Source organism: Astatotilapia calliptera, chromosome 3 (assembly GCF_900246225.1).
Source record: "Astatotilapia calliptera chromosome 3, fAstCal1.2, whole genome shotgun sequence".
NCBI classification, from domain to species: Eukaryota; Metazoa; Chordata; class Actinopteri; order Cichliformes; family Cichlidae; genus Astatotilapia; species Astatotilapia calliptera.
In genome coordinates, this window is record NC_039304.1 from 1,669,663 (window position 1) to 1,696,257 (window position 26,595).

The 26,595-nt window shown below is 42.9% G+C and overlaps 1 protein-coding gene and 1 long non-coding RNA gene across 2 annotated transcripts; both read left to right on the plus strand.

Annotated features, from left to right (window-relative positions):
• Positions 1-285: 285 nt before the first annotated feature.
• Positions 286-913, plus strand: LOC113016421 (uncharacterized). Its single transcript, XR_003271242.1, has 2 exons — positions 286-413; positions 665-913. It is a non-coding gene; the product is annotated as an uncharacterized LOC113016421 (long non-coding RNA).
• Positions 914-12,845: 11,932 nt separating this feature from the next.
• Positions 12,846-22,501, plus strand: LOC113016304 (focadhesin-like). The gene is made up of 6 exons (XM_026159047.1): positions 12,846-13,044; positions 14,111-14,210; positions 19,822-19,923; positions 20,020-20,147; positions 22,033-22,159; positions 22,274-22,501. Exons 3-6 carry the CDS (start codon positions 19,855-19,857, stop codon positions 22,439-22,441), a joined length of 492 nt encoding a protein of 163 aa, XP_026014832.1. The 5' UTR covers positions 12,846-13,044; positions 14,111-14,210; positions 19,822-19,854; the 3' UTR covers positions 22,442-22,501.
• Positions 22,502-26,595: the final 4,094 nt, after the last annotated feature.

Here is a 26,595-nt window from a genome sequence, read left to right on the forward strand (position 1 = left end):
AGTTCACATTAAACAGTTAAAGTGTGTTACTGTGAGGTGTGTGTTCGTACTATGAGTCACAGCTGGAGTTTTCTTGCGGGTGAAGGTTTTTCACCTCGCTGTCATTCTTGCATAAAAGTGTTTGACCCCTTCAGAAAAAAAAAACGAAATTTGGGATTATTTTTTGTTTTGTTCATTGTGTGTATTTGTTTCTACTTTTTACTTTTTCTTTTACTGTGTACAGCACTTTGGTCAACCTGTGTTGTTTTTAGACATGGTTATTGATTAATTGATTGATATGTCTTTGATTAAAATACAGCCTACTCCACATCCTCCAAGTTACAGAGAAGAGGAACCATCTGGGGTGAACTTGTGCACTTGGTATTGGCTGTCATGGTCCCTGTGCCTCTCCGGCTCGCTCATGTTGGCCACAGGTTTGTTTTGTTTTCTCTCCTGCTTCCCTGGGTGGAGCTCATTGTGGGCTCTCACCCTTGGCCCACGTATCTGCGGTGATTTCTACACCTGTTGCTGATCAGGCGGCGTCCCCCTTGCCTATTTAACGCTGCGGCACGGAGTATTCGGCACTGGAATGTTGAACCTCCCATGTTCGTGCTCTCAGCTCTCCTAAGACAAACTCTCTCAGTGTTGTGTGGCGTATTGATCTAATTGGACTCTTTGTGTTTAGATCTCCCCGGAACTGGTGGCGGACCCTGACCTGTGATCCCTGTGTGTGTCAACATAAGTGGAAATTGGAGCGAGAGTGGCTGTGGAGAAGCGAGTGTGCGTAAGAAGAGGAGTGGCGGAGTTTGGGCCGAGTGGAGAGCGAGTGTGGATTCCTTCCCCTGGAGCCCTGAAGCCCTGCCCCATTCACTGTATATACACATCACTGTGGTTTCCCTTCTGTGTTAATAAATTGTCAACCCTTTGCTTGCCAGAACGCTGCCTGCGTCTGAATCCATCTGTTAGCCCTGACATTGGATACCTGGAAATCAGTGAAGGGACCATTAATGCTTCAACTTGTACACAGGTTTGAGAGCAACCACCCAAAAGCTTCTGCTAATAAACACTAGTCTGTGTTTGTGATGCAAATGTTTCTGGCTGTGTTCACAAACATTTAGTAAGGTGAGTGAGGAATATTAATACTTATTATTAGATCATTAGCAGACTGTAGAACTTGACTGCACGCCAAGGTGGCAGTTCAGCCATTTGATTCATGTTGCAGCAGCTCATGAGTGAATGAACATCGTGCAATAAAAGTACTTCTAGAAGTACATTTTTGCAAAAACGTACATTGTGGAGGAATGTAGGGAAGACACGAGGGAGCCCAATATTTTACTCAAACGTTAATCGCTGCATCACACAACTGAACATTCAAAGCGCCAAAACCTAACCCTCTCACTTCCCGTTACACTGGGTACGAGTGGAGCTACCTGGTGGTATGTACTTACATTTATTTAAATTTACTTCAGTAGGGTAGAGTCATGCTAATGACCTAATAATTTTATTCAGGTGTGTTGCAGCAGAGATACATTTAAAAGCTTCAGGACGCTGGCTCTCAAGGCCTGGAGTTTGACACCCCTGCTTTACACAAAGATGGGTTAAATCACAGTGCAAAGAATGAATGAATAAATGAAATATAAAAAATAAATAATTATTAAATAGTCTTACACATCAATGTCATTGGTTGACTTTTGAAGTATTTGAATCCTTATTGGGTTCCCTGAGTGACAGAAGGATTAAAACACTTTAAAATCAGTACTGAAAATATGTGCAGACATTACTAGATAGATTTAGGGTTAGAATCAATAAATCACTATCATGTTAAACACTCTTAGAGTTCAAACCTTCGTAGAAACATAAGTCCAGTATCATGGAATGAAACCTAAAGGTGCATTTGAGGGTGCAAAACGTTTCGTCGGCATTGTTGTGTTTGTTTGGGAGAAAACTTACAAACATACAGTGCAGCACTTCAGAGTTACACTGCTAGCGATCGAAGATTTATGTAAATTCGACAAGCTAAACGCATTCTGTACTGTACAGCAGGAGTCCCCAACCTTTTTGCACCACAGACCACTTTAATGTCAGACAATATTTTCAGGGAACGACCTTTAAGGTGTCGCGGATAAATACAACAAAAGAATAAAAAAAGAAACTGTGGTATTTTGTAAATATAATAATAAACGTGACTTGAGCTGTGCGCCAACAACAATGACAGTGACATCCTCCTCTCTGCTTTTTAATGCTCTCTGGTCGCTATGGTAACGCGTAAATAGTTCTTTCAAAATAAGACACACAACTACAACCATACATTTCACACCGGAGGATCAACTCTCGCAGAACGGTACCAAAAGACTCACGGACCGGGACCGGTCCGTGGGCCTATTAGGGACCGCTCCTGTACAGGAGACACTGGATTAGATTGATTGACAATGGTCTACACTCAGAACGCACAACACGATGTACTGTAAAAAAAATAAAAAAATCAGCGAAACAGCAAGTGTCACTTTTGGCCACGAACAATTTAGGGCATGGTGAATTTTTTTGAACAAACCCAGAGTGTTAAAAAAAAATTAAAACCATTTTTATTTATCAGCAGCATCAATAGTAACAAAAACGCAATTTAGTTTTCGCTGTCAGAGTTGATTTAACTGAAGTTACGTGTTTCCGGTTACTGTGGAGCTCCACAGCAGCTGCAGCCAGAAGCTGTTTCTACAGGATCCTGATGGACACTCAAAGCTTTTAGAAAATGTCCTCATTAGTTGTTTGCAGCAGAATATCAACCAATGTGAACCAAAACAAAAAAAGTGCTCTGCACATGTGTGTGAGACTACAGATTCTAGAATCAGAACTGCTGATTTCATTACTCTGAACTTTTAAAGGCGGGTTTGTATCTGAGAGCAGGGACACTTGCTGTGTTCAGTGTGACTTGTCTCTGCAGAAGGTCAGGGCTCTGATAGTTGCAGTTAGCGGGTGACTTACTGGGCAGGTGGATCCTGAGTGTCTGTGGGAGTCAGGGTTCATTATGGTCCTGGTTGCTACTGGAAATAAAGAAACAAAAGGAGGGTGTGTTGTTCAGGAAGTACAGACTGTAGCTCAGCAGGTAGAATTACTAACTGGAAGGTTGGAGGTTTGATCCCTGGCTGCTCCAGTCTGCACGCCACGGTATCCTTGGGCAAGATGTGGAACCCCGACTTCCTCTCCGATGCATCCATCATAGTGTCATTGTTAGAAAAAGAAGTGCTTGTGTGAATGAAGCACGCTGTATAAAATGCTTTGACTGCTCATACAGAAAAGCAGCTCATAAGAACCCAGAGGGGAATGGAGACTTGCAAGAGTTGTAGAGACTGTCAGTGGAAAAGATGGACTTGTGCGAAGGGTAAAGATCTCACTTGGAGAAAAGAGACTCAATAATAAAGGTCAACGCTCTACTAAACTATCAGTTGCTGAGCGTCCAGTACAAAAACTTGTATTGTTGTTAGAAAGTTCCTAAAGTAACTCCTACATGGGTTATTTTGTTTTCGGAAAATTATTCATTTTGGTTCTTATGTAAACCAATTATTCGTAATTTTGGTGGGAGTGTAAATAACCCTGAATGCCTTTCCTTGCACCTTATTTTGGCACTCATTCCTGTTTTCTACTACCAACTTCCTGTTCGTGTGTAGAAGCTTTTATTTTGATGGGACGATTTCCTGTAAAAACTGTTTTTGGCGTAGTTTTCAGCAGCAGTCCCGGGAGTTTTGAAATGTGATGGCTTAACGGAGCCTATGGAGATTTCTTTTGTCATTAGCAGCCCCCTTGATAGAGGCACAAGGTATGGTTATGATATAAATGAGGACACGTTTAGATGTTTCTGTGACAGTTGCTACATTTGTTAAATGTTACGTTGATACGAACTTCATGTTATAAGGTTTACGATTGTAAGAGTGTGGATTATTTTTGCTTACACGCTGTTTCTATGTATACATCCCCAGCTCTTACGGTGAGATTGATGGTTTACTGCCATTAAACCTTCAAAACGTCATCAGTAAAGTGTCATCCTTCATTCGGGGGGGTTCACTACAAATTGTATAACCATCCATCCATCCATCCATCTTCATCCGCTTTATCCGAGGCCGGGTCGTGGGGGCAGCAGCCTAAGCAAAGAGGCCCAGACCTCCCTCTCCCCAGCCACCTCCTCCAGCTTATCCGGGGAATGCCAAGGCGTTCCCAGGCCAGCCGAGAGATATAATCTCTCCAGCGTGTCCTGAGTCTGCCCCGGGGTCTCCTCCCGGTGGGACATGCCTGGAACACCTCACCCAGGAGGCGCCCAGGGGGCATCCTTGTCAGATGCCCGAACCACCTCAGCTGGCTCCTTTCGATGTGGAGCAGCAGCGGCTCTACTCTGAGCCCCTCCCGGATGGCCGAACTTCTCACCCTATCACTAAGGGAGAGGCCAGCCACCCTTCGGAGTGTTGTATTGCTTATAATGTTTGCACTCCGTGCTTACTGTCCCTTGTGGTCCACCATAGTGGCAAGGGGGAGTGTTTGTTGTCACGAAAGTGGGTGTGTTTTATGTTGAACTGGACGAGCGGCAATAAAGATAATGGTGGCTCACGAAGCAGATTATGAACACGTTATTCATAAGTTTGAGACAGAACATTACACGGAGGAAGCTCATTTCTGCCGCTTGTATCCGCGATCTCGTTCTTTTGGTCACTACCCACAGCTCGTGGCCATAGGTGAGGGTAGGGACGTAGATCGACCGGTAAATTGAGAGCTTCGCTTTTACACTCAGCTCCCTCTTCACCACGACGGACCGGTGCAGCGTCCGCATTACTGCAGCTGCAGCCCCAATCCGTCTGTCGGATAACTATAACTATAGATTCCTTTTTGTGTCTCCTGAAGCTGTCCGTGCATTTGACAAGTCTTGCTTGTACTGAAGCTCTAGTTTAGTTGAATTGCATGTTTTCACTGTGCAGTATTAGTAAGGAATGTAGGAGTGCCTTCACTGGAGTCTCTGTTCTCTTACTGCGTGTCTGTGGTTCCCAGCACTGATACTGGAGTGAGATTTACAGTCTATAAAGTCTTTAAAGGACTTCAGCGGCAAAGAGAATATTTTCACACACTTACTGGATGTTAAGTCTGTTTGCCATGACTTTAAACCAATTTGTTAAGAAAGTAAAATATCGTCTAGCTATTGTGATATTAATCAGAATCAGAATACTTTATTGATCCCGAGGGGAAATCATTTAATATTAATAATTAATCATTATATTAATACTCAATATTAATAGTAATTATTAATTAATAATATTTAATATTAATTATCACTACAGTGTCATTATTTATCTTTAAATTCATTTTAATGACTGCTAACTACGGTGCACTTTATCCAAAAATTATCCAGTATTTTATTTTGAGCATGAAATGCGGTCATTTCCGTTACGGTCTTTGTTACGTTCAACAAACCGGATCGCTTTAAGAGGCACAGCGCACGCGCGGCTTGGTTCACCCGCTTGAGGCCTCAGAAAGAGCACGAGATTCAAAGAACCAATAAGAGAACAACAGATCCACAGATCTCCAATTAACTATCGGCAACCTCCCGTAAGAACGCTACGTTCAGGTCCCAAAGGAAACCTGATGTTTCTGCCTTAAAACAATTAAATGTAACGTTCAAAGTCGCTCGAACTGGAGTTTACGTTTAAAATGATAATCTGATTGTTCCAGGCTAACGAAAAGAAGTAATTCAGTGAAAGTCCAGTTTCCCCTTTTCTGTGCATATATGTTACTAAAAAGGTTTTTTACTATACTGCATAATAACTCCCAAATTTGGACAAAATAATAAGAAAGTCTATGAAAAATCCTCTTATACAAACTAGCCTTCAGTGTACTCCAGAGAATTAGCTTAAAGTGTCATATAATAACAACAATAAATAGCCATCATTATTGTATAGCACTATTTAAAACAAACCTCTAAAACTCTTAACACATCACAGAGAGGTCTACATATCGCATCACACAGTATAGAACTATGTATATTCAACCATAAACTGTTACAGATCCTTCTTGCAAACATATTAACATTAAAGCAGTGGTGTGAATCATAGTCAATAGGAAATGGATAAATGGATGGAGATAGAAGGAAATGAAATTACATCTAATTATTACTGGTACATGGTACAGTATAGGACTGCTGCATATTCTTCCCACTGAATGTGTCCAGTTACCCTTAATTAACATACAATGAAAGCTGAGTTAGTCTGAGGATTGACCCTTGTGGGATCCCATAGGAGTGGAGTAAGCTGTTAAGTCTAATTGTTGAATGTTGCCATTGTGTTTCTTAAATTTGTACAGTCTTAGTTTAAGCAGTAGGATCAAAGCCATCCCTTTGATCCTGACCACCTCTCCAGCCACTCTGTGCTGGGGGAGGTTTTATTGTAGATCTGAAAGATCTGTTTCTTTTGATGTAAACTTCCTGGGTTTACGACCCTTTGGTCAGCAGGAGGTCTGACACACACACACACACACACACACACACACACACACACACACACACACACACACACACACACACACACACACACTCTTACAGAAGTTCACACATATACATTTACATACAGTGGCTTGTCTTTGTAACCAAAGGGGGTTGCAAGGGGAGGTGTTTTGTAAACTATTGTTTGAAGTTTGTCAATAAAAGGCAGCGAGAGGAGGCCATCATTGGGGTTCTTTGTCGTGCTGGACACAGACGAGGCCTCCCTTGTGCAAGTAATGGATCGATCGACTGTCTTGTTTTCTTCATGATGAATAAGTCTCTAGAATTAGCGGGGTTTGTGGAAACACAGACCCAACATAAGCCCTGTAGTTATTTATATGAATTTTGAAGTGTTTGTGAGATAAGAATGATGAAAACTATGTGAGAGCATCGCTATAACTATAATCTCAGTTCACTATTCTGTTTGAATGGCATTAATCACCTTACCATTACTCAAGAATATTATTTTGGAGTTTCAGCAGGCACAGTGATTTACACACTGGTGCCTTCCTGCAAAAACCTGTTCCTGGTATTAACGCCTGTCAGCGGGGGGCTGTATTCCTGTTTTCTCCTACAATCCAAGGGCCCTAAATTTAATTGACCATAGTGTGAATATGAGTGTGTGGTTCTGTCTCTCAGTGATGGACTAGTGGCAGGTCAAGAGGTACCCATGACAGGTGGGATGGGTTCGTGACACCACAGGTTCCTAAGTTGGAGGAGAGGTTAAGAGGATGGATGGATGGATGGTGTTTTAGTGCTGTGACTCTGAGAGAAACTAGATTAGAACTGATGCAAGGTGCAGGGTTCCTTAACCAGTTGAAGAAGCAGGTTTTTGGAAAACTTCAGTAACGACTTGTATTTTAGAAATGTGGCTGTAATTATATAACAGTGGAAGACACAGGCTGCCTTCAAGTGTTCAGGTATCCAAAGCAAAAGCTGATAACATGAAGGAAAGGGGAGATGACCAGAAAGGTATCTTTGAGAGATTTACCAGGAATAATATCAGCAGAAGGCTATGCATATGAAAATTGGTATTCACGAAATCGAAACTGTACATTCAGGCAACAGTTATTAATTTAAATTAATGTTCAAAAATATTTAAAATGAAAGATTTTACTACTTTGTGAAAAGTATTAGTTGATCTTGAATTTAAGGGCATCGACTCATCTTTATAAAGGTGGGACGGGGACCAGAAAAACCCAGAGAAGTAAGTGTTGGAGGGACAGGAATATTTTGCAACTAATTCGCTTATCTGGCCATAGGGAAGTCATTTAATTGGGTATAAAAGGAGCATACTGGAAGAACAGGGCTCTCATTGGTTTACCCATCTACAAACTGTGGCACAATATCAGAATAATGTTCTGCAGTGTAAAATCTTTACTGGGTAAATCTAGTAAAGATCTGAAAACCAACATGATCTTCTGTTACTCAGGTGGCGCGCTGTCATGGAAATCATTGCATGGGTTTAGGAACACCTGCACGTTCTGCCTGTGAACATTGACATATCCAAATGGTCTGAGCTGAAGTTTGTTATCAGTGTTTAAAAAGGCTGCATCTCTGATGGTTGGCATTAGATCAGTGCCTATGGAATTGGCACCTTGCACATTTGGAAAGGAACCAAGACTGAATTATATACACAGGTTTTAGAGCAACATGCTCCCATGGAGATGATGTCTTTTACATGTTTATGGAGGATGTTGCTAAGCTGCACACTACAGCAGGGCTTTGTAGTGGAAGACCGCAAGTTCTGCACCAGATATTTGATGATATTTGTGACATCACGAGAGGAAAAGCCGCAGGACTGTTGAGCAGCTCTGTCCCTTATATCAGACAGAAATGGGACAACGATGCTCTCCGAAAAGTCCAGCACCTGGTCTCCTCAGTTCCCAGGTGTTTATGGATGGTTGTTGAAAGTAGAGGTGATGTTGGAAACATGGCCATGCTGCAAGCTTTTTGGGATGTTGCTGCCACCAAATTCACAATGAGCTCATTTGTTTTCTATGTTGCGTTATGAGTAAAGTATGGGTTCATGAGATTTGGAGGAGGTAAAGTTTTTTGAACAGCATGTATAACTTTAACTGAGCTTCCTTAGTCTTTCTTAGCCTGCTGCAGTTACAGTTACAGCCGCGTATCTGTTACAGTGAACCTGCCGTCAGCTGTATAACGTTAGCATTAGCTTGTGTTGATGCTAAGCTGCTATTAGCAGGTCCTGTTCAGCGCTAAGTTGTGTCCGGACGACTTTACAGTTTAGTTTTCTCCGATCACCAGATAACTGTGGATGGCCTCGTGTGTACGGAAGCTTCGTGGTGAAGCGCTTTGGCCTGTGGGAAATGTAGGAAACACCAGGACGAGCTGCGCACCGCAGTAAACAAACATGCTGCTCTGTCTTGGGTGGTTGGCTTTGCCATTTCCAGATTGAGCGTTGTTATATATCTGGGGGATTACTCCTGATTAATCATTTGAGCTGTCACGTACTATGTGGCTGTATCAGTGTGAGTGCAGCTCATCATGGTGTGTCGCACTAATTTAATAACAGTAGATGTTAGCCTGATGTCCTCTTAGAGACCAACAGAGCAACGCTGCTGATTTTATTTTTGTATTTTATAGTTTGAAAGTGACACTTGGGACACAATGAGTGTGCGTCCCAATGTATTGTGCTCCTTCAGACACAGATCCACACAGCATGTGTATATAAACCATGGAAGAAGCAGAGCTTTCATAGTGACACACTGCTTAGCTTCACAGTGTGTGTGACACAGGTGGGTCACTTGGATGGGCAGAGGTGAGGCCTGGTAAAAAGCTACAGCTGTAAACTGTGACAGTGCTCATATAGGGGGCTGTTGGGGTTGTCTCACTTTTGGATGCAGGCTCCAGAGGCCGTTAGGGGAATTGCAGTTTTTGGCACTTCTGCACAGGTTTCAGTTTTCAGCCCTGGAGGTCCCGCCTGATATGAGGTGACACTTTTGTCTTTGTCCTCTCACCGTCTGTGAGAGGTGGGTATCCACCATGTGAGTCCCTCCCTCTCCACCAGTCGGTCAGACGTCTGCCCGTCCTCCAGTCTGTTTCGGCTAAAAGGGAGATTTTCCTTCCTGCTGTGGCCGAGGGCTTGCTCATTGGGGTAGAGCGGTTAGTGGGATTTTCTCTGTACTTCGTGGTCTGTGCCTTCACGTGACTGTTGTTGTGATTTGTTGATCACAGAGACCTAAAAGACCTGGTGACCTCTAATTTCCTGCTTCTAAATCCAGACAGAGGCTGTTGTGCTCGGCCCTAAAACTCTTAGAAACAGCATCATCGTGGCCTCCAGTGAAGCTGTGAGGAGCCATCTTTGAGCAGATTATATCATTCAGTGTGCACAAACAACCACGTAGGTCTGTGAACTAAGCTGAGAGTGATTCTAGCTGCACGATTGTGAGTCAGTGTTATCAGACAGGTGCCATGAAAAGCCTCAAAGCCTCCAGTTAACCTGAAACGCTGCAGCACGAGTACCAACAGGAAGTAGAAAGAGAGCATATCTGTCACATATTAGCTCCTCTTCACTGACTCCCTGTTAAATCCAAGATTTAAAGTCCTCCTTCTGACAGACGAGGCCTCGAATAATCAGCCTCTGTCGTCTCTTAAAAAGCTTGTAGTACAAAGTTATACTGATAGAGCACTCCCTCCTCAGACTGCAGCCTTATTTGTTGTTGCTAGGTAGAATAGGAGGCAGTGCCTTCAGCTGTCTCTCAGTGGCCCATCTCCTGTGGACCAGCTCCCAGCTTGGATTCACGAGACTCCCCATTTAGTTTTTGTGTTTTTTCTCTAAAGCTTATTGTTAGAACTGGATCAGGTGTCTCTGAGCCGTATCCCAGTAACACTGCAGTAGGAGGGCTGCTGGGAGACTTCATCATCTATCACCATGTTCTCTTTGAAAGCTACATATTTCTTATATAAGATAACGTAATCAGGCACTGTTAGCATCTCTGTTTGAACACTTATTAATAGATATACACAACAACACACTGCCACAGTACTAAAATAGTTTAGCAAAGTGCATTTGGAAACAACAATGTACACGTCATGTAAGTTCATATAAAGTTTCATCCAGACTGATCACATGTCTCTGAGGTGAGGAGGAGCAACATCACCTCATTACATCATTTTATTCCCTGTTCACAACCACAGTTTAAATCATGATTCAAGTACAGATTTCAAGCTTTAACAAAAGTATTGCTTTCATTTCTCAGAAATATTTTAATGCTCTCACCACATTTATTGGACACATTCATTTTAAATATAAAGATTGTTTTTAATACCTTGATGAAAATCCTTTGCAGATGATGCCTCAGGTCTAAAACTGTATTCCCAGTATTCCCAGTGTGCCTCCTTAGTGTCATGGTAACACGTTGGCTCAGGAAGTGACAAAGCCACTTTTTAAAGGCAAATAAGAAGCTTTAAAAATAAAAGCTGCCATATGAAACAAATGGAGCTTCCTGCTGTGGTGACCCCAGAGTGACTAAAGCATTTCTATAAACTAACACAAGAATAAACGAGAACATATCAAAATGAAAAGTAACTGCCATAAATCTCATGTACTTACACAGAAAAGTCAAAGCTCTGCCCATCAAAGCCCCGACTGTGATGACCTCAGGGCTCCACCACAGCAATCACAGGCTGCCACTGTGCCGCTGAGTGCTCTCCCAAAAAGCCGCGGCCCGTCGGGCTCGTGCAGTCTGAGTGTTGCACAGCAAAGCCTCCGTGGTGTCATTTCTAAAGCATCGTGCTCATGCATTGTTCTGGCTTGTATTGCTAGTGCAGACCTAGCATTACAGCACAGCCTGTATTGTTTGCTGTATAGGCAACATCCTGTAGAAACCGCTGGCACTGTTTGGTTTCAGACTTTCAAACCATTCACAGCCATGAAACAGGACTGAGCTTATTTTCAGCATCACCTCAAATATAATGAAGGCTTTCTTTATGCTGTTGGAACGTCTTCTTCATGTTGGTGACACGTTTGAAAGTGTTCAGATTTAAAGTGCAGTGATGTGTGTGTGTGTGTGTGTGTGTGTGTGTGGTGTGTGTGTGTGTGGTGTGTGTGTGTGTGTGCACTGTCACGCTGCTCTGACTGGTCAGTAACTCTGTTCTACATATTGTAGTAAATAAGCTGTTGATAAGATGAACAGGTGCTGACTTACCTGTTCCTGTTTTTGGGAGCCAGTAAACAGGCTGCTGGTAGCAGGTGGACAGTACAGCCTGGCTTATCGTTATGGTAACAGCAGGTGGGTGGGACTGGGTGTGTTTGGGGAGGGGCTTGGGTTACTGTGTTAGTATATTAATAGTATTCAAAAACAATATGTGTTTACTGATGCTGCTCATCCCCTCATTGTTTAGTATATGTAATAAATAATTGTTATTATTATCAATATTATTATCAGGTTAAGTGAAATTCATTCAGTCCAACTCAAAGAGAATTTCTATTTGTGCAAAATATTCCGTTTGCATAACATCAAGAAGCATAAATTCTTATTAAAATATATAAGAAAACCAAAGTGTTGTTTAGTTCGTGGGTGGATGGCTGAAGGGTAATCTTGGTTTCCTTTGTTTGGGACAAACATTTGGGAATATTTGTTTGAGAGGAAGAACTTTACATTATATATATTATATATTATATATATTATAACACACGATAACTTTAAATGAATGTCGTGTTTTTAATTCCGCTCCGGACTCGTGAATCTCAACCCAGCAGCAGCGGTAACGTTTGCACGTCCTCTCCCGTTAATGCGGCAGGTAAATAATCAACTAACAGTGCACATTATGTTAGCGCGATCTGCCTTATTACAAACCTGCCATCACTGTGCATTTAGTGACCATGATGAGAGAGACAGAGTCTGGCTCAGATGCTGGCAGTTCTCGCTGCAGTCTGCCGGTAGCGTCTCCTTTCAGGCCAGGATAGACGAACGTCACCGAGCAGTGACTCAGTTTGTGGTCAAAGGCTTGCACCGATTTTCGGTAAGTGAATGTGTTTAATTGTAGGGACATTACTGGATATTCTTGTGTAATTGCTACAGAATAATTTATGTTACACTTTGTTATTGCTACAGGAGAATATTTATTTTATTATTTTACATTTACATATTTCTTTCCTGGGGACCCTGTGACACCCATTGAAGAGCCGTAGGCTGGATCTCTTAAGATCTCACTGTTGGGTTTGTAAGGCCATGTTACTCCTAAATTTCTACCTTGTTCAAAGAGAAGATATAAAACAAAGTTCTGAGCTAATCGACCTTAGTGTTCTCCTTTTTTAAACAGAATCGATAAAGAATCGAAAATGGAACCGGAATCGTGAAAATCTTATCAATACCCATCCCTATTTGTCGGTACTGCGCAAAGTGGCCAACAATCCAGCAGCAGCGACCGATTGGCTGTTGGCGGTCAGCTCCGCCCTGTCGTCCAGCCAGCGCCTGTCCTCCTCTCTTGTCCTGATTGTGACTTATCTCATCATCATGGGTCAGGAAAACATCTGCCAGCTGGCTTTGAAAGCAAGCCAGGCTGTCGCTGCTGCCGACCCCTGCCAGGTAGATAACCCACACAACTGTTCTCTTAAATCTGTGGACTGAATATAAAGTAATGCATGTTGTTCCCTCTGACATGCAGATATGTTGTATGTAAGGGAGCTAGCTTGTGTTTGTCTTTTTAAGAGCAGGAAACACATGTTGATAACCTGGTGTTTTGGCACCAACACATGACTTTGAAATGGTTCAGATCAGCAGGAAGATAAAAGCTGTCACTGCTGTGTGATTGCTGCTGATCTGCTGCCGTATAAAGGGAGAGGTTAGGGAGTGCTCTAAGGGGACAGACCTCCCTCTGGACTTGTGTTGGAGTCACTAGCTGCAGATGAAGTGTGAAGTTTACCCCTCATTACTCAAGCGTGCACCGGGCCCCAGAGGATTCACCTTCTGCTCTAATTGCTCCCAGAGTGCTGCACACACTGGTGTTTGGATGCACTGGTTGAAGGTTGTTGGCATATTTGAGTCCTCTGGAGATCTCTGCTCGCTCGTACTTGTCATGTTAAACGTGCAGCAGCAGGTCTTTGTTACAGGAAAAGCCAGAAGCTAACCACTATGAAACCTAAATGATGATTTACTGCAGTGATTTTGATTCAAAGTGATGTTTTTGGCTCGACAGCATTAAACGTGTCATCGCTCAGCTTTATTTTCTTTGCCCCTCCCTCTCGCTCTCGGGCCGTGCAGGTGAAGCGGTCGCTCTGCAACAGTTAAGGCTCGGAGTGCCATTAGGTGTGTGGTGGTAATTAAGCTGTGACACTGCACAGCAGCGTGGTGTGTCTAAGGACCGTGATGCTGTCTCACTGTTTCCTTATTTGTAACCTGTCTCATACTAAAGTGTCAGGACTTCATGTGTGATCTTTGAAGCTTTAACTGACTGCAGAGTACAAGATGGGCACCACACATTTAGTATCACAAGGGCAGACTCAATCCTGCTCTATCTGTTTATGCTGAACATCCTGTGAAGCTGTCAGTTTGTGTGCACGTACAGGTCAGTGATGCAGCCTCTGTACGGTCTGACAAAGTGCATTTAATGTTTGGTTGGTGTGTTTGCTGATGTGAGTGTTTCCCTCTGCAGGTCCCGCCCCTCGTGCTGCTTCTTTTGTTCAAACTGACCAAAGAAAAGAATCCTGGCTCACGCTGTTCTCACAAGCCTGCCAAACCTCGGCACTCATAAGGTACGACTAAGAAGAACCTGTACTGACTGTGAGCGTCTGGAGACGGGGCTGGAACATCAGCAGCACCTTTCTACTTCATCTGAGCGCTCACAGTGTGTTTTAGTCCATCATACACACATGTGAGCTTTTATCTGTGGGGTCATCCAGGTCATGTAGTCTGAGGAGCTTTTCTTCATCCAGGAGGATGTCTGTACTTTTGCACAAGGTGAAGTGTTTGCTATGTGCCAGGGAGCTGGGATATAACAACAACACCTCATCCATGCTTAGGCACTACAGAGCTTTGCATGAGAATAAGGGGAACACCGATTGTGGAGCAAGACCAGGTGAGCCATCAAATGTCATGATAATATAGCATGCAGTAATGTTACTAAATGATATAACAATATTATACAGCTGTAATAAGTTACGTGTGTGATATTTATATTTGTGCTTTGTCTTTATTGTCTTTCCTCAGGAGAACAATCTCAAATAGATGAAGACCAGGGGCCCGTTCTTCGTACCTCGCTAAGTAAGTTAGCTGGATTTGATTGTTGACGATTTCGCGTGATCTTGGATCGTTCGGTTCCCCGAAGCTCATCCGGGACTTGCTGTCATAGCAACAGAGCCGTAAGCGTAAACCTGCTCGGGAGCAGGTTTACTTTATGTAAACAGGATTAGATCGCGGCCACGCAGGTATGTCCGCTTCATTTATACGAAAGCAACAGCGATATTCCACCACTGTTTCACCATAAATAAATAACATCAATGTAACTAAAGATAATGCAGCACTTGATCCTTTTATTGATCTCACACAGATACATACAGGTCATTTCCTAAAAAAAGGGAAATGTACTATTAACATTCTATTACATGTATGTGATTATTACAGATGTAATTCATATTTCAGAGTAGTAATTGTAAATTACTTCGTGTAATCAAGATGAGAGACCACGGCTATAAAAGCGAAGGTGGATTTGGGAAGTCTGTCGCAGCCATGTCCTGTCCGTTTACGCGAGCCACCCATTGTGGAAGGTGCAAGATTGATAAGGAGAGTCCTCAGAATCCAGCGCATATTGCGGGACAGACAGGATCCTTTAGCTCAGCGCGACAGTGTGCTCATTGAGAGATATCGATATTCCCGTGAGGGTATTATTCACTTAACCAACTTGTTGACGAGGGGGTGCAGGACCACCACCTGTCTTTTTTGTGCTCTGCCCTTTTCTTGGTTGCTGTTATGAACAAACAAACAGATTATTTCAGGGTCTCTTTTCAAGAGACTAAAAGCAATATAAGTGATAAATATTACCATTCTGTAGAATATTCTTATATTTCACTTTTACTTGTGCCCATGTTCTAGTGGGTCCTGTTGTGGCTCTAATGTGAAAGAGGATATAATATAACATAATATAATATAATGTAATATAATATTGGATAATATAGTGTAATATAATACATCTACCCTACTGCCTACTGGTGTTGGCCAGAGGGGCCGATGGCGCGATATGGCAGCCTGGCTTCTGTAAGTCTGCCCCAGGGCAGCTGTGGCTACAACTGTAGCTCGCCTCCACCAGTGTGTGAATGTGAGAGTGAATGAATAGTGGCATTGTAAAGCGCTTTGGGTGCCTTGAAAAGCGCTATATCAATCCACTCCATTATTATTGTTATTATTAAATTACTTACGAGTTTAATTTGTCAGCAACTTTCTGCCAGCCCTCTCTCCTTGCTTTTGCAGCCTTTGCAGTGTTCCCTTGCGTTCTGATTAAACTCTGAAACTCCTGAAATCCCTCACTCAAGAGTTCTTGCTCTGCTGCCAAAAAATACCGAGCGCGCTCCTTCGACATTTTCGCCGACCAATCAGAGGGTTGCCGATCAATGTTTCTACTATCGATGCATAGCCCCTTTTACGACACCCAGTGATCTCACATTACTTCATCCAGCTGTACTAATCGTCAACAGCAGGTGTGTTCGGAGAACCGGATTAGCGAGCTCACAGTTAGCGCGATGATTTGGTCTTAGATATGTCATTTGATCTTGGATGTAGTAAGCAACGTACGAAGAACGGGCCCCTGGTTAGCATGGTGATTGAGGACTCCCAGCCATTTAGCATTGTGGAGGACAAAGGATTCAAAAGATTTGTTAAATCATTAAATCCTAGCTATGTTCTCCCCACTAAAAAGGCCATAAAAGCAGTGAAAATTTAGTTTTTACAGAATAAAATGTGGGCAGGACTGACGCCTCAGTGTGTAGCTGTCCATACCTCAACGTTACAAAAGCACAACTACTGTCCACACCCCAACCACACCTCACCTCACAGTAAATGATCATTTCCATTTTAAACATTTCCAAATTATCATTTTCCATACTGCCAGTATAAATATACAAAGTATACTGCCATCACTACAATATAGATGTTTTACACACTCCTTTTGTTGTTGACATTTACAGGCTGTGTGCAAAAGGCCACACTCTTCAAATTCATGCCAACTAATATTTTTACGTCCAGTAGATGTCCTACTAGAGCAAATGAAGCTTTAAGAAGCTTTGCGCTGGGATGAACCAATTGGATGAAAAGCTTCAGTGCTTCATGAAGCTTCATCTGCCCATCACTAGGTTTTATTGACCCAAAAATTGTCAATATTACAGTTCTGATCATTTAACAGTATATATCCATAATTTCGTATCTATTAAAAGAAAGCTGACACATGTGAGACTTAATTAGAGATGTAAACAGAGAGTTATGAAACCTGCAGCTGCAGAAGCCAGCGAAAAAAAAAGAGGCAAACACAGCGCGGACCCGACGACACACCAAAATCTGATTCTGACGCGTCGGGTCCGCGCTCTGCGTTTACGTTTGTATGCAGAATCCGTAAACCTGCTCCCAGTTACTGTTTTAGCTGTTTGGTGTTTGACGACATGTTGTGAGGTTTAACCTGAGATGCTGGCGTTTCAGGCATAATAACGTTAATTTACAAATCGACACGGGATTTTAATGAATCAATATCACTTTATTCAATTTAGTATGGATTGTAATCAGAAAAGCGATAATCAAAACCCACCCCTAATCAAGAACTTGCAAAGTAAAAACATGATCAATGTAAGGTAGCCCTTTTGTTATTTACATTTAAAAAGAGGATTAGTGTTACTGTGTGCTGGCTGAGTCGGTTTCTTTTCTTAGAAATAGTTTCTCCTGCCCTGGAGAAAATCCACTTGCATGGAATAGAAGAGGCTGTGGAGTGCAGGAACCACACTGCAAGCTGGTAGATATGCAGGTATTCCTGGGTCCTGCAGACTATCACCCAAAAACAATAAACAAAATGATTTTCTAAACTGTAGCAATGTAATGTACGTATAGTGTCAAATACATTTTTGTAGTCTTCATTAGCTTTAATTCACATGGAAGTGTTCCTAAAGTCATATGCTGTAATGATATTTACATTATGAAAACATGATTTTGGACATTTCAGGTTTTTCACTTCGGCAGATAAAATGAATTGAGCAAAATCAACTCAAAATATTCCCACACGCCATAACGTCCTCTCTTCCTCGCTGGCTCCATATCTGTCAGTGGAATGATCACCTCTTCGCTATCTGTCACCATCAACACACTCCACGAATCCAGTGGATGATTCACTTCCTTATATCCGTTTGAATCAGGTACCGAAGCAGTTACGTGCGTAATGAAGCTTCGGACGTCACTGGTCACGTGACTTTTGCCAAACGAAGCAAGCCTCGACACAGTGCTTCTGAACCAGTGTGTTGTTTTTTTCGACACACGCTCCGGAGCATCAGCTTCAAGCGGGGCATCACTAGTGCACGCCATATAAACATTGGAAGGTGTGATGGAAAAATAAATACATTTAATAAAGAAACAATATTGAACAATAAGTAGAATATTTTAAAGTAGTGACTGTAAATTAAACTAAAGTGAATCAACGGGTGGTGAGGTGTGGAGCTTACCATGTGTGGCATGCCATCACAACTGCACAAAGTTGGCCTTTATGGAAGAGTGGCAAGAAGAAAGCCATTGTTAACAGAAAACCATAAGAAGTCCCGTTTGCAGTTTGCCACAAGCCATGTGGGGGACACAGCAAACATGTGGAAGAAGGTGCTCTGGTCAGATGAGACCAAAATGCAAAATGCTCTGTGTGGAAAACTAACACTGCACATGACTCTGAACACACCATCCCCACTGTCAGATATGGTGGTGGCAGCATCATGCTCTGGGGGTGCTTCTCTTCAGCAGGGACAGGGAAGCTGGTCAGAGTTGATGGGAAGATGGATGGAGCCAAATACAGGGCAATCTTGGAAGAAAACCTCTTGGAGTCTGCAAAAGACTTGAGACTGGGGCGGAGGTTCACCTTCCAGCATGACAACAACCCTGAACATAAAGCCAGGGCAACAATGGAGTGGTTTAAAACAAAACATATCCATGTGTTAGAATGGCCCAGTCAAAGTCCAGATCTAAATCCAATCGAGAATCTGTGGCAAGATCTGAAAACTGCTGTTCACAAATGCTGTCCATCTAATCTGACTGAGCTGCAGCTGTTTCAAAGAAGAATGGGCAAAGATTTCAGTCTGTAGATGTGCAAAGCTGGTAGAGACAGACCCTAAAAGACTGGCAGCTGGAACTGCAGCAAAAGGTGGTTCTACAAAGTATTGACTCAGGGGGGTGAATAATTACGCACACCCCACTTTGCAGTTATTGATTTGCAAAAAATGTTTGGAATCATGTATGATTTTCGTTCCACTTCTCACGTGTGCACCACTTTGTGTTGGTCTTTCACCTGGAAGTCCAATGAAACTGATTCATGTTTGTGGCTGTAATGTGACAAAATGTGGGAAAGTTCAAGGGGGCCGAATACTTTTGCAACCCACTGTATTTTACCTACACATACATTCTTGTATTTAGACAACACCTGAGGGATAAAACAAACTGTAAATGTCTCCAGCTGGTGTTAACAGCACCACTAACACATCTGTGCTGATGGGGTGTGTGTATCTGTGATCTACAGCTCATGTCTGTCACATCAAATGCAGCTGAGTTTATGTAGATCCATAAAGCACAGCTGATCGTCCTGCGCTGTCTGTGGTCCTGAAATGAACCTAATAAACAAAGATGTGTTTTTGAGGTTTATCAGTGTAAAAGCAGAGATCAGACTGATGTCCATCAAATCTCTGTGATGCCATCTCTGTGCACAAATGAATGGCACAATATCAAGAGCAACAAATCAAACACTGCATTAAACAAACTGTGCTAAATATTAGCACCATTAGCAGGGCACTGTGTGTGGCAAATGTTGGTAAATCAGTTTGTGCACATAACTGAAATGTTCCCCTCTCGATGTTTAGCACTTTGACAAAGGAACAAAGAGAAATTCCCACGTCTTCCACACAGTTTTCTCTGTGTGAACACAGACAGTGTTTCTTGTACCCAGTTTGTAGGAGCTGGGATTGGACTCCACCACAGCAGCCTCTGTGTGGGATAGATGCAGTGCTCTGTAGTATAAAGCACTCTGTCAGTGAGCTGGACTCTCCAAACCAGCAGTCATCGTCTAACATCTGCCTTCTTCAGCTGTAACCGTGTGTTTCTCTTGTAAACTTGGCTCTGATCGTATGTGCTGTAATATTCCAGCTTTGCTTCCCGATCGTGCTGCACAGTCTGCACATGCTGGCCGGCTCCCCCAAGCTGAGAGCAGTGGGACTGCGCCTCATGACCGCTCTGTGGAAAAAACAGGTTTGCAATAATAACGCATTACTATAAATGTCATATTCATGTGTTCAAAGCTTCTGTTTGTCTTTGATTGTGTGCTGCTTTGGTCATGTCTGTAAGGACCGGGTCTACCCAGAGCTGCAGCGTCTAATGAGCCAGCAGGACAGCAGGGTGGTGCTGGGGAGGGACGCCCAGTGGGAGCAGATCCTGGCCAGGGCCGCCTGTGTCAGGGACATCTGCAGAGAGAGGTGGGTCCTCCCATACTTACAGAAACAGTGGGCACTTCCTACATTCACTGGTTCATTCATTCAGTGGACTTTGCATGCACAGTGCAGACAGTGTGAGCTTCCAACACCAGGATTCTTCATCTTCCCTTCTAATGAGTAATAATCACTGACTGGACTCTTCATAGATGTTTCTGCTCAGCAAGCTGATGAAAGTTCAGAAACATAGAAATATTTGTTTTTTCAGTCACATCACATCAACTTTGTTTGTTAAGATAAATGAATGCACTTTGTAGCTTTGCAGTGAATGAAGCCTCAGCTCAACGCTCCACTGAGTCCCTGTTTCTCCAAAAATCAGCAGGAGTCCAGTTTTAAATATTTCCGTACAAATGTCCAGAGCAGCTACACGTGCCTGAATCCAGAAGGATCAAAGTCTTACAAAGTTCAGTTCAAACAGAGAGACTGAGAGGCAGCTAACTTCCTGTCTCTGCCAGACTATCAAAATAAAAGCATACATTTGAAGCAAAAGAAATCCAACTATGTCAGTCTGTAAGCACTGCTTCCCATATAATACAACTCTAAGCAAGTGAGCCATAACTTTATAGTTTTAACTTTAATCCAAACTATATTCATCATATAAACTCCACAAACTGCATCCAGGCCTTTATGGCCTTTATGTGTGTTGATGAAATAAAACGATGATTTTATTTGATTATTTCCTTTGTTCTAACCAGCTGGTGCACACTGTTCATCCTCCCGGGGCCTGTTACGCCTGCTAACATGTACATGCAGCTTTTTTAGCAGCATTAGTGAAAACCTGGGAAACCCTCTGGATATATGCTACAGTACAAATTTAGCAAATCATTGAGCTGTTTCGTTGTTTTCACAAATGCTTACGTTTTTCTTCCCCTGCCAGTGGCGGACTCCCTCAGGTATCGGTGTGTTGGTGGTTCTTTGTGTCTGGGGGTGGGCGTCCAGGTACACACTGGCTCACTCCTTGGCGGCCGCTTATTGGGGCCTGGAACCTGGGGCTCGCTCGGGCCACTTCGGAGGTGGGGTGCCCCCGGCCTCTCGGCCTGGGGCTCGGTCACTCAGGCACAGCTGGCTGCCGGCGGAGCTCACGGGCGCGTCACTGCAACTCCCCCTGGCTTCTGTGGCGCGGCTGCCCCTCTGTTGGTCTTCCATGGTCTCTTGTGTTCTGGGGGCCTCTGGATGTCTGGAGTTTTGATCTCCTCCATACCTGCTTCATACCCTGGAGGACGGGGCTGTGGCCCCCCCACACTCCCTAGCAGATCGTTACATGGAGAAACCTTTGGAATACAAGCACGCTGATCCACACAGGTATGCACACAGGTGTTCACTGCTCGTGGACTTAAATTACACCTTTCTTGGCTGCTACTTCGAAGCACATCTGTCCTGCGTGCTGCACAACAACATTGAATATTTAGTATTTACTGCTGTTTACACTAAGCTAGATTAATGCGATGGTGTTGTGTTTAGTATGTTGCTTTGTTTTTTTTGTTTTTTTTTGCTTGTTTTCTATTCTTCTCTCAACAGGTGATCCAGGAGATTTTTATTTTTTTTGTTTTGTATTGTTTAACATTGTAACATGTAACATTGTTTTTCCTTTCCTTCCTCTTTCTTTCTCCCTTTCCTATCCCTCACTCATGTCTGTCAAAAAAAAAAAACAACAACAACAAAAACAACAACAACAACAAATGCTTACGTTTGCTTTTATTGTAAAACATTTGCAGCCATAAGAGTTTGCAATGATAAGAAGCTGTGTTTGGCATTTACTTACTTACACGTGTCCTGGCACTTTTAATGCTTTTTTCTTAAATAAAAATGGTAACAAAATTAGAAGAAACACATTTCCCACTTTGTTCACGCTGATGTGTGTGTTAACCAGGCCTTACCAGCATGCAGGGGACATGGTGGCTGCCATTTCACTCACTTTAAAACAGTGCAACAGACCAGACCTGGCAACCCCGGCTGCTCTCGTCCTGCAGGGACTACAGGAGCTGTGTCGAGCAGAGGTACCTCGCCTGTCTCCATTTGTCTCTTTAAATTCAGGAATCATCATTTTTCTGGATCATAACTTTTGAATCTTTTCCAAAGTTCTGGTCTTAAAACAAATCTTTCTTTCTCAGGTGGTGGATATTATCTCAGCATGGAGAACTGTTTGGCCTGAGCTCAGCTGTCACTCACAGCCAGAGGTGGTTCAAGCCATCGCTGAGCTTTTGGCTCTGGTGCCTCAGCTCACAGTTAAATCAGAGCAGTACGAGGTGCGTCGTAACGTTCATGTTGCTCTGTGTTGAGGAGCTAACAGAGCGACACAGGAACTCCACCAGGTTATGTTTTTCTCTGTGGTTCTGTCTGTAAACAGGACTCTCACCAGCTGTTTGTATATTCTAACCTCACTGTAGAGTCACATCTCTACATCACTGTGTTTGGTAGCTAAAGTTAGCACATCAATGTAAAGCTGGGTAGAAGCACAAAGTACAGACGTGTGAGGGTCCAGTCCTCAGATTCCTGCTCTGGTCGGACTTCACAGTAACTAATAAATGGATCAGCGAGTGTGAGCATCTTTTTAAAAACAGAAGTTTTGCTAATTTGTTGCTCTGGAGGATTCAACACAGTGCAGCAGTGGCCGTCCCAGCAGATGAATCCTAGACCATGCAGTGCTGCTTGTTGGAAAGCTCTCCTCCTCTCTAACAATGATATGGCAGTACAGCTTAGGTTTGCAAAGTTGCATCTAAACAAACACAAGACCAAAGGCCAAAACCAAACATGGCGTATTAGCACAGGACATCTGATAGACTCCCCCCCATCATCCTGACTGACACCCCCATCACCTCTGTGGACTCATTCCGATTCCTGGGTACCACCATCACCCAGGACCTGAAGTGGGAGCCCACCATCACCTCCGTCATTATGAAAGCCCAGCAGAGGATGTACTTCCTGAGGCAGCTGAAGAAATTCAACCTGCCAACACGGACGATGATGCAGTTCTACACTGCAATCATCGAGTCCATCCTCACCTCCTCCATCACCGTGTGGTACGCTGGAGCCACTATCAGGGACAAACAGAGACTGCAGCGTGTTGTGCGCTCTGCTGAGAAGGTGATTGGCTGCAGACTCCCATCTCTGCAGGACCTGTACACCTCCAGGACACTGGGGCGTGCAGCTCGGATCTCAGCTGACCCTTCTCACCCTGGACACAGTCTGTTTGACCTGCTCCCCTCAGGCAGGAGGCTCCGGTCCATTCGCACCAGAACCTCTCGCCATAAGAACAGTTTCTTCCCCTCTGCTGTCGGACACATGAACAATAACCGTATGACTGTTCCCACCACTAACACATGACCCTACGCTGTGTCACTGCATCATTCCATGTTTGCACTGATCACCACCTGCACTCATGTATATATCATGTATATATCTATCTATTTAGCACTTTTAATTCTTATTCTTATTTTTATTTTTATATCTATTTAAGCATTTATGACAGTATGATTGCACTAAGCACCGCAGCAATTTCCTAATGTTGTAAACCTGCTCAACATTTGGCAATAAAACCCTTTCTGATTCTGATTCTGATAGGGATGCTTTTGGGTTGCAGCCACAGGACCTGCGCAGCACCTTGCAGTCACTGAGTCAGACACAAATTTCTCTGCTGTGTGAACTTAAGCTTAGAGAAAATCGGTGAATGTGAAATAAAACCAACGGCTAAACCTCCTTAGGAAACTCAACTCCTTTGGAGTCAGCACACCCATCATGATGACTTTTTACTACGCCTTCCTGGAAAGCATCATGACCTTCTCCATCAGCTGCTGGTCCCACTCCCTCAGCCTTCATACAGGAACAGACTGCAGCATCAGTGTGCTCTAAAATCATTGGCCTGCCTGTCAGAACTCTGGCAGGTTTTCATCAACAGGCCCTTAGACACGCTGCCAAAATCATCAACGACCCCTCTCACATTCTTCACCCTGCATTTCAATGGCTCCCCTCTGGGCGACGCCTCCGCTGCATTTCCTGCAGGACTGAGAGGAGGAGGAGTGCCACCTTTGTCCCCAAAGCAGCTCTGCTTTTTAACTCCAGCTGATAAGAACATTTCCCACACCAGAAACATAAACTACACTCTTATACTACCAACACTTTACTCACTTTTAGTCACTTACAGTTATTTATTCACCTTCAGTCACTTTAATTTTAAAACTGTATAATTTTAAAACTGTATATTCTGTGTATTTATTATCTCACTTTTATTGTGCTTATCTTCAACGTCATGCTGCTCTGTTGTATGTTAATTGGCCCTTGGGGATAAATAAAGTCTCTCTGATTCTGGTCTTGTTTTTTTATATACTGGTAGTTTGATAGGTTTCGTATTTGTTTTCTTTTACATCATATTAAAATGTATAAATATATAGATTTAAATATATTTGTGTATTCATGTCTGGATTGTGTTTGGTTTTCTTTTATTTATTTCTGCAGTGGTTGTTGTGTATTACTATTTAAATTGTCTTTTTTCCATTATTGTAATTGTGTCTAAAGTTTGATTTGAATGAAAGTTACACTCAAATGCTTTCAGTGTTGCTGTGTTGAGTGTTTGCATGTTTAATGTTTGTATGGAAGACACAGAAAGACATTCGGCTAAAGAAATCTGTGCTAGAGGGACTTTAAAAAAATAAATAAACAGAATGTAAATAATGATGTTTAGTGTTTGAGATGGAAGCTGTTTCTACAGGATCCTGATGGACACTCAAAGGTTTATAAAATGTTCTCATTATTTGTTTGCAGCAGAATATCAACCGATGTGAACCAAAACAACAAAAGTGTACAAGTGTGTGAGACTACAAATTCTAGAATCAGAACTGCTGATTTCATTACTCTGAACTTTTAAAGGCAGGTTTTGTATCTGAGAGCAGGGACACTTGCTGTGTTCAGTGTGACTCGTCTCTGCAGAAGGTCAGGGCTCTGATAGTTGCAGTTAGCGGGTGACTTACTGGGCAGGTGGATCCTGAGTGTCTGTGGGAGTCAGGGTTCATTATGGTCCTGGTTGATTTAAACTGTACAGGCACATGTGTTCAGTGCCATTCAGCAAACCAGCAAACAGCCGCCTCGCACACATGCGTGTGCTCATCAGCACCGTAGAAGAATTTAATTCACTTGTTAATGACTTTTCTTTTCAACAAATCAACAACAGCACAGGACAAAGGGGGGTGGGTGGTGGGGTGTTGAGATGTAATCAGATAAATCTGGAATATTAACTGTGATAACAACAATTATCCTAATAGATCTTCAGCTGCTTGTTGGGAGAATCTGGGAGAGGAAAACTAACGTGAGCACAAAGTGTCTGAATGTTTTCCCATCGTCACTTTCCACGATGCACAGAGGACAGGGCTGGGGTGATGTCAGGATGTGACGAGACTATAGTGAGTCCAACTGTTGTGTTACACAGGTGGAAGTATTCAGTCTGGCAGTGTGAAGCTTAAACAGTGTTTTTAACATCACTTTAGGTAAACTTATCACACTCACTGGTAGAAATCAAAGAAAGCAAAATGATGCGTCCAACAGTCTGTTGTCATGCAAGCGTAACACCAAGTACACAGTGGTAGCCTAACACTTATTGTGTGCCCTGTAGAGACTGTGGTATGGTTGTCATAAGGTTGCTACACTGTTTGGATTAAACGCTCCTTAGCAGCAGGATCGATATTGAACAGTGTTGTTTCACCGCCTCCAGCTGACACGCAGCACCCCTGCACACAGGCAGACACACAACCTCTTTCCTCACTACGACACATGTAGCTGACATTCACAACAATGCACAGCACTCAGCAAAACTCCAATGTAAAGAAAACTGAAGTGTTACACAGTTACCATAATCGTTAACCTGCTTGGTGGGAATTTAACATGCTCACGATTTGAGATAATTAGCTGTTATCATTAAAGTGGACATGAAACTCTACATGTATGAAGGCTAATTTACACCACTGAGCCCTGCTCTCAAAGGTAACGCTGTCTGTGCAGCTCGATTTAAGAAGTAAGTGCTTAAAGTTTAAGTTTATATAACACGTTTACCGACATCAGCATGTGATGTCACTGGGTTGGTTAGTTTATGTTAGCTTACTAGTAACAGTAACACTTTAAAATAGTCGGTGCTAGTGCCTATGGCTGATTACAAAACAGTAACAATACTGTGGCTCTATGTTAATTACACATGGAGGCGTTTGCCTGAAAAATGTTATGCTCATGTTAACCTCCTAGGACCGGGCGTCCACATATGTGGACATCACATTTTGGGTTATTTAGACCAAAATACTAAATTTTGCTCTACAAGGGCCTGATATCCACTTACGAGGACATTATACTGCTGCTGTTCTATCAAAATTTTATCAGATGTGGCTGATATTTTTCTTAAAAACAAAAAAAAGGTAAAAAACCAAATCTGGTAATTCTTTGTTTTTACATTCAT

Bases quoted from the DNA above. Each gene is read 5' to 3' on its own strand.
- LOC113016304 (XM_026159047.1), top strand. From the start codon at position 19,855: ATGCTGGCCGGCTCCCCCAAGCTGAGAGCAGTGGGACTGCGCCTCATG. The intron at 19,924-20,019 runs GTTTGCAATAAT...CATGTCTGTAAG, and splicing joins CCGCTCTGTGGAAAAAACAG to GACCGGGTCTACCCAGAGCT. The intron at 22,160-22,273 runs GTACCTCGCCTG...TTTCTTTCTCAG, and splicing joins AGGAGCTGTGTCGAGCAGAG to GTGGTGGATATTATCTCAGC.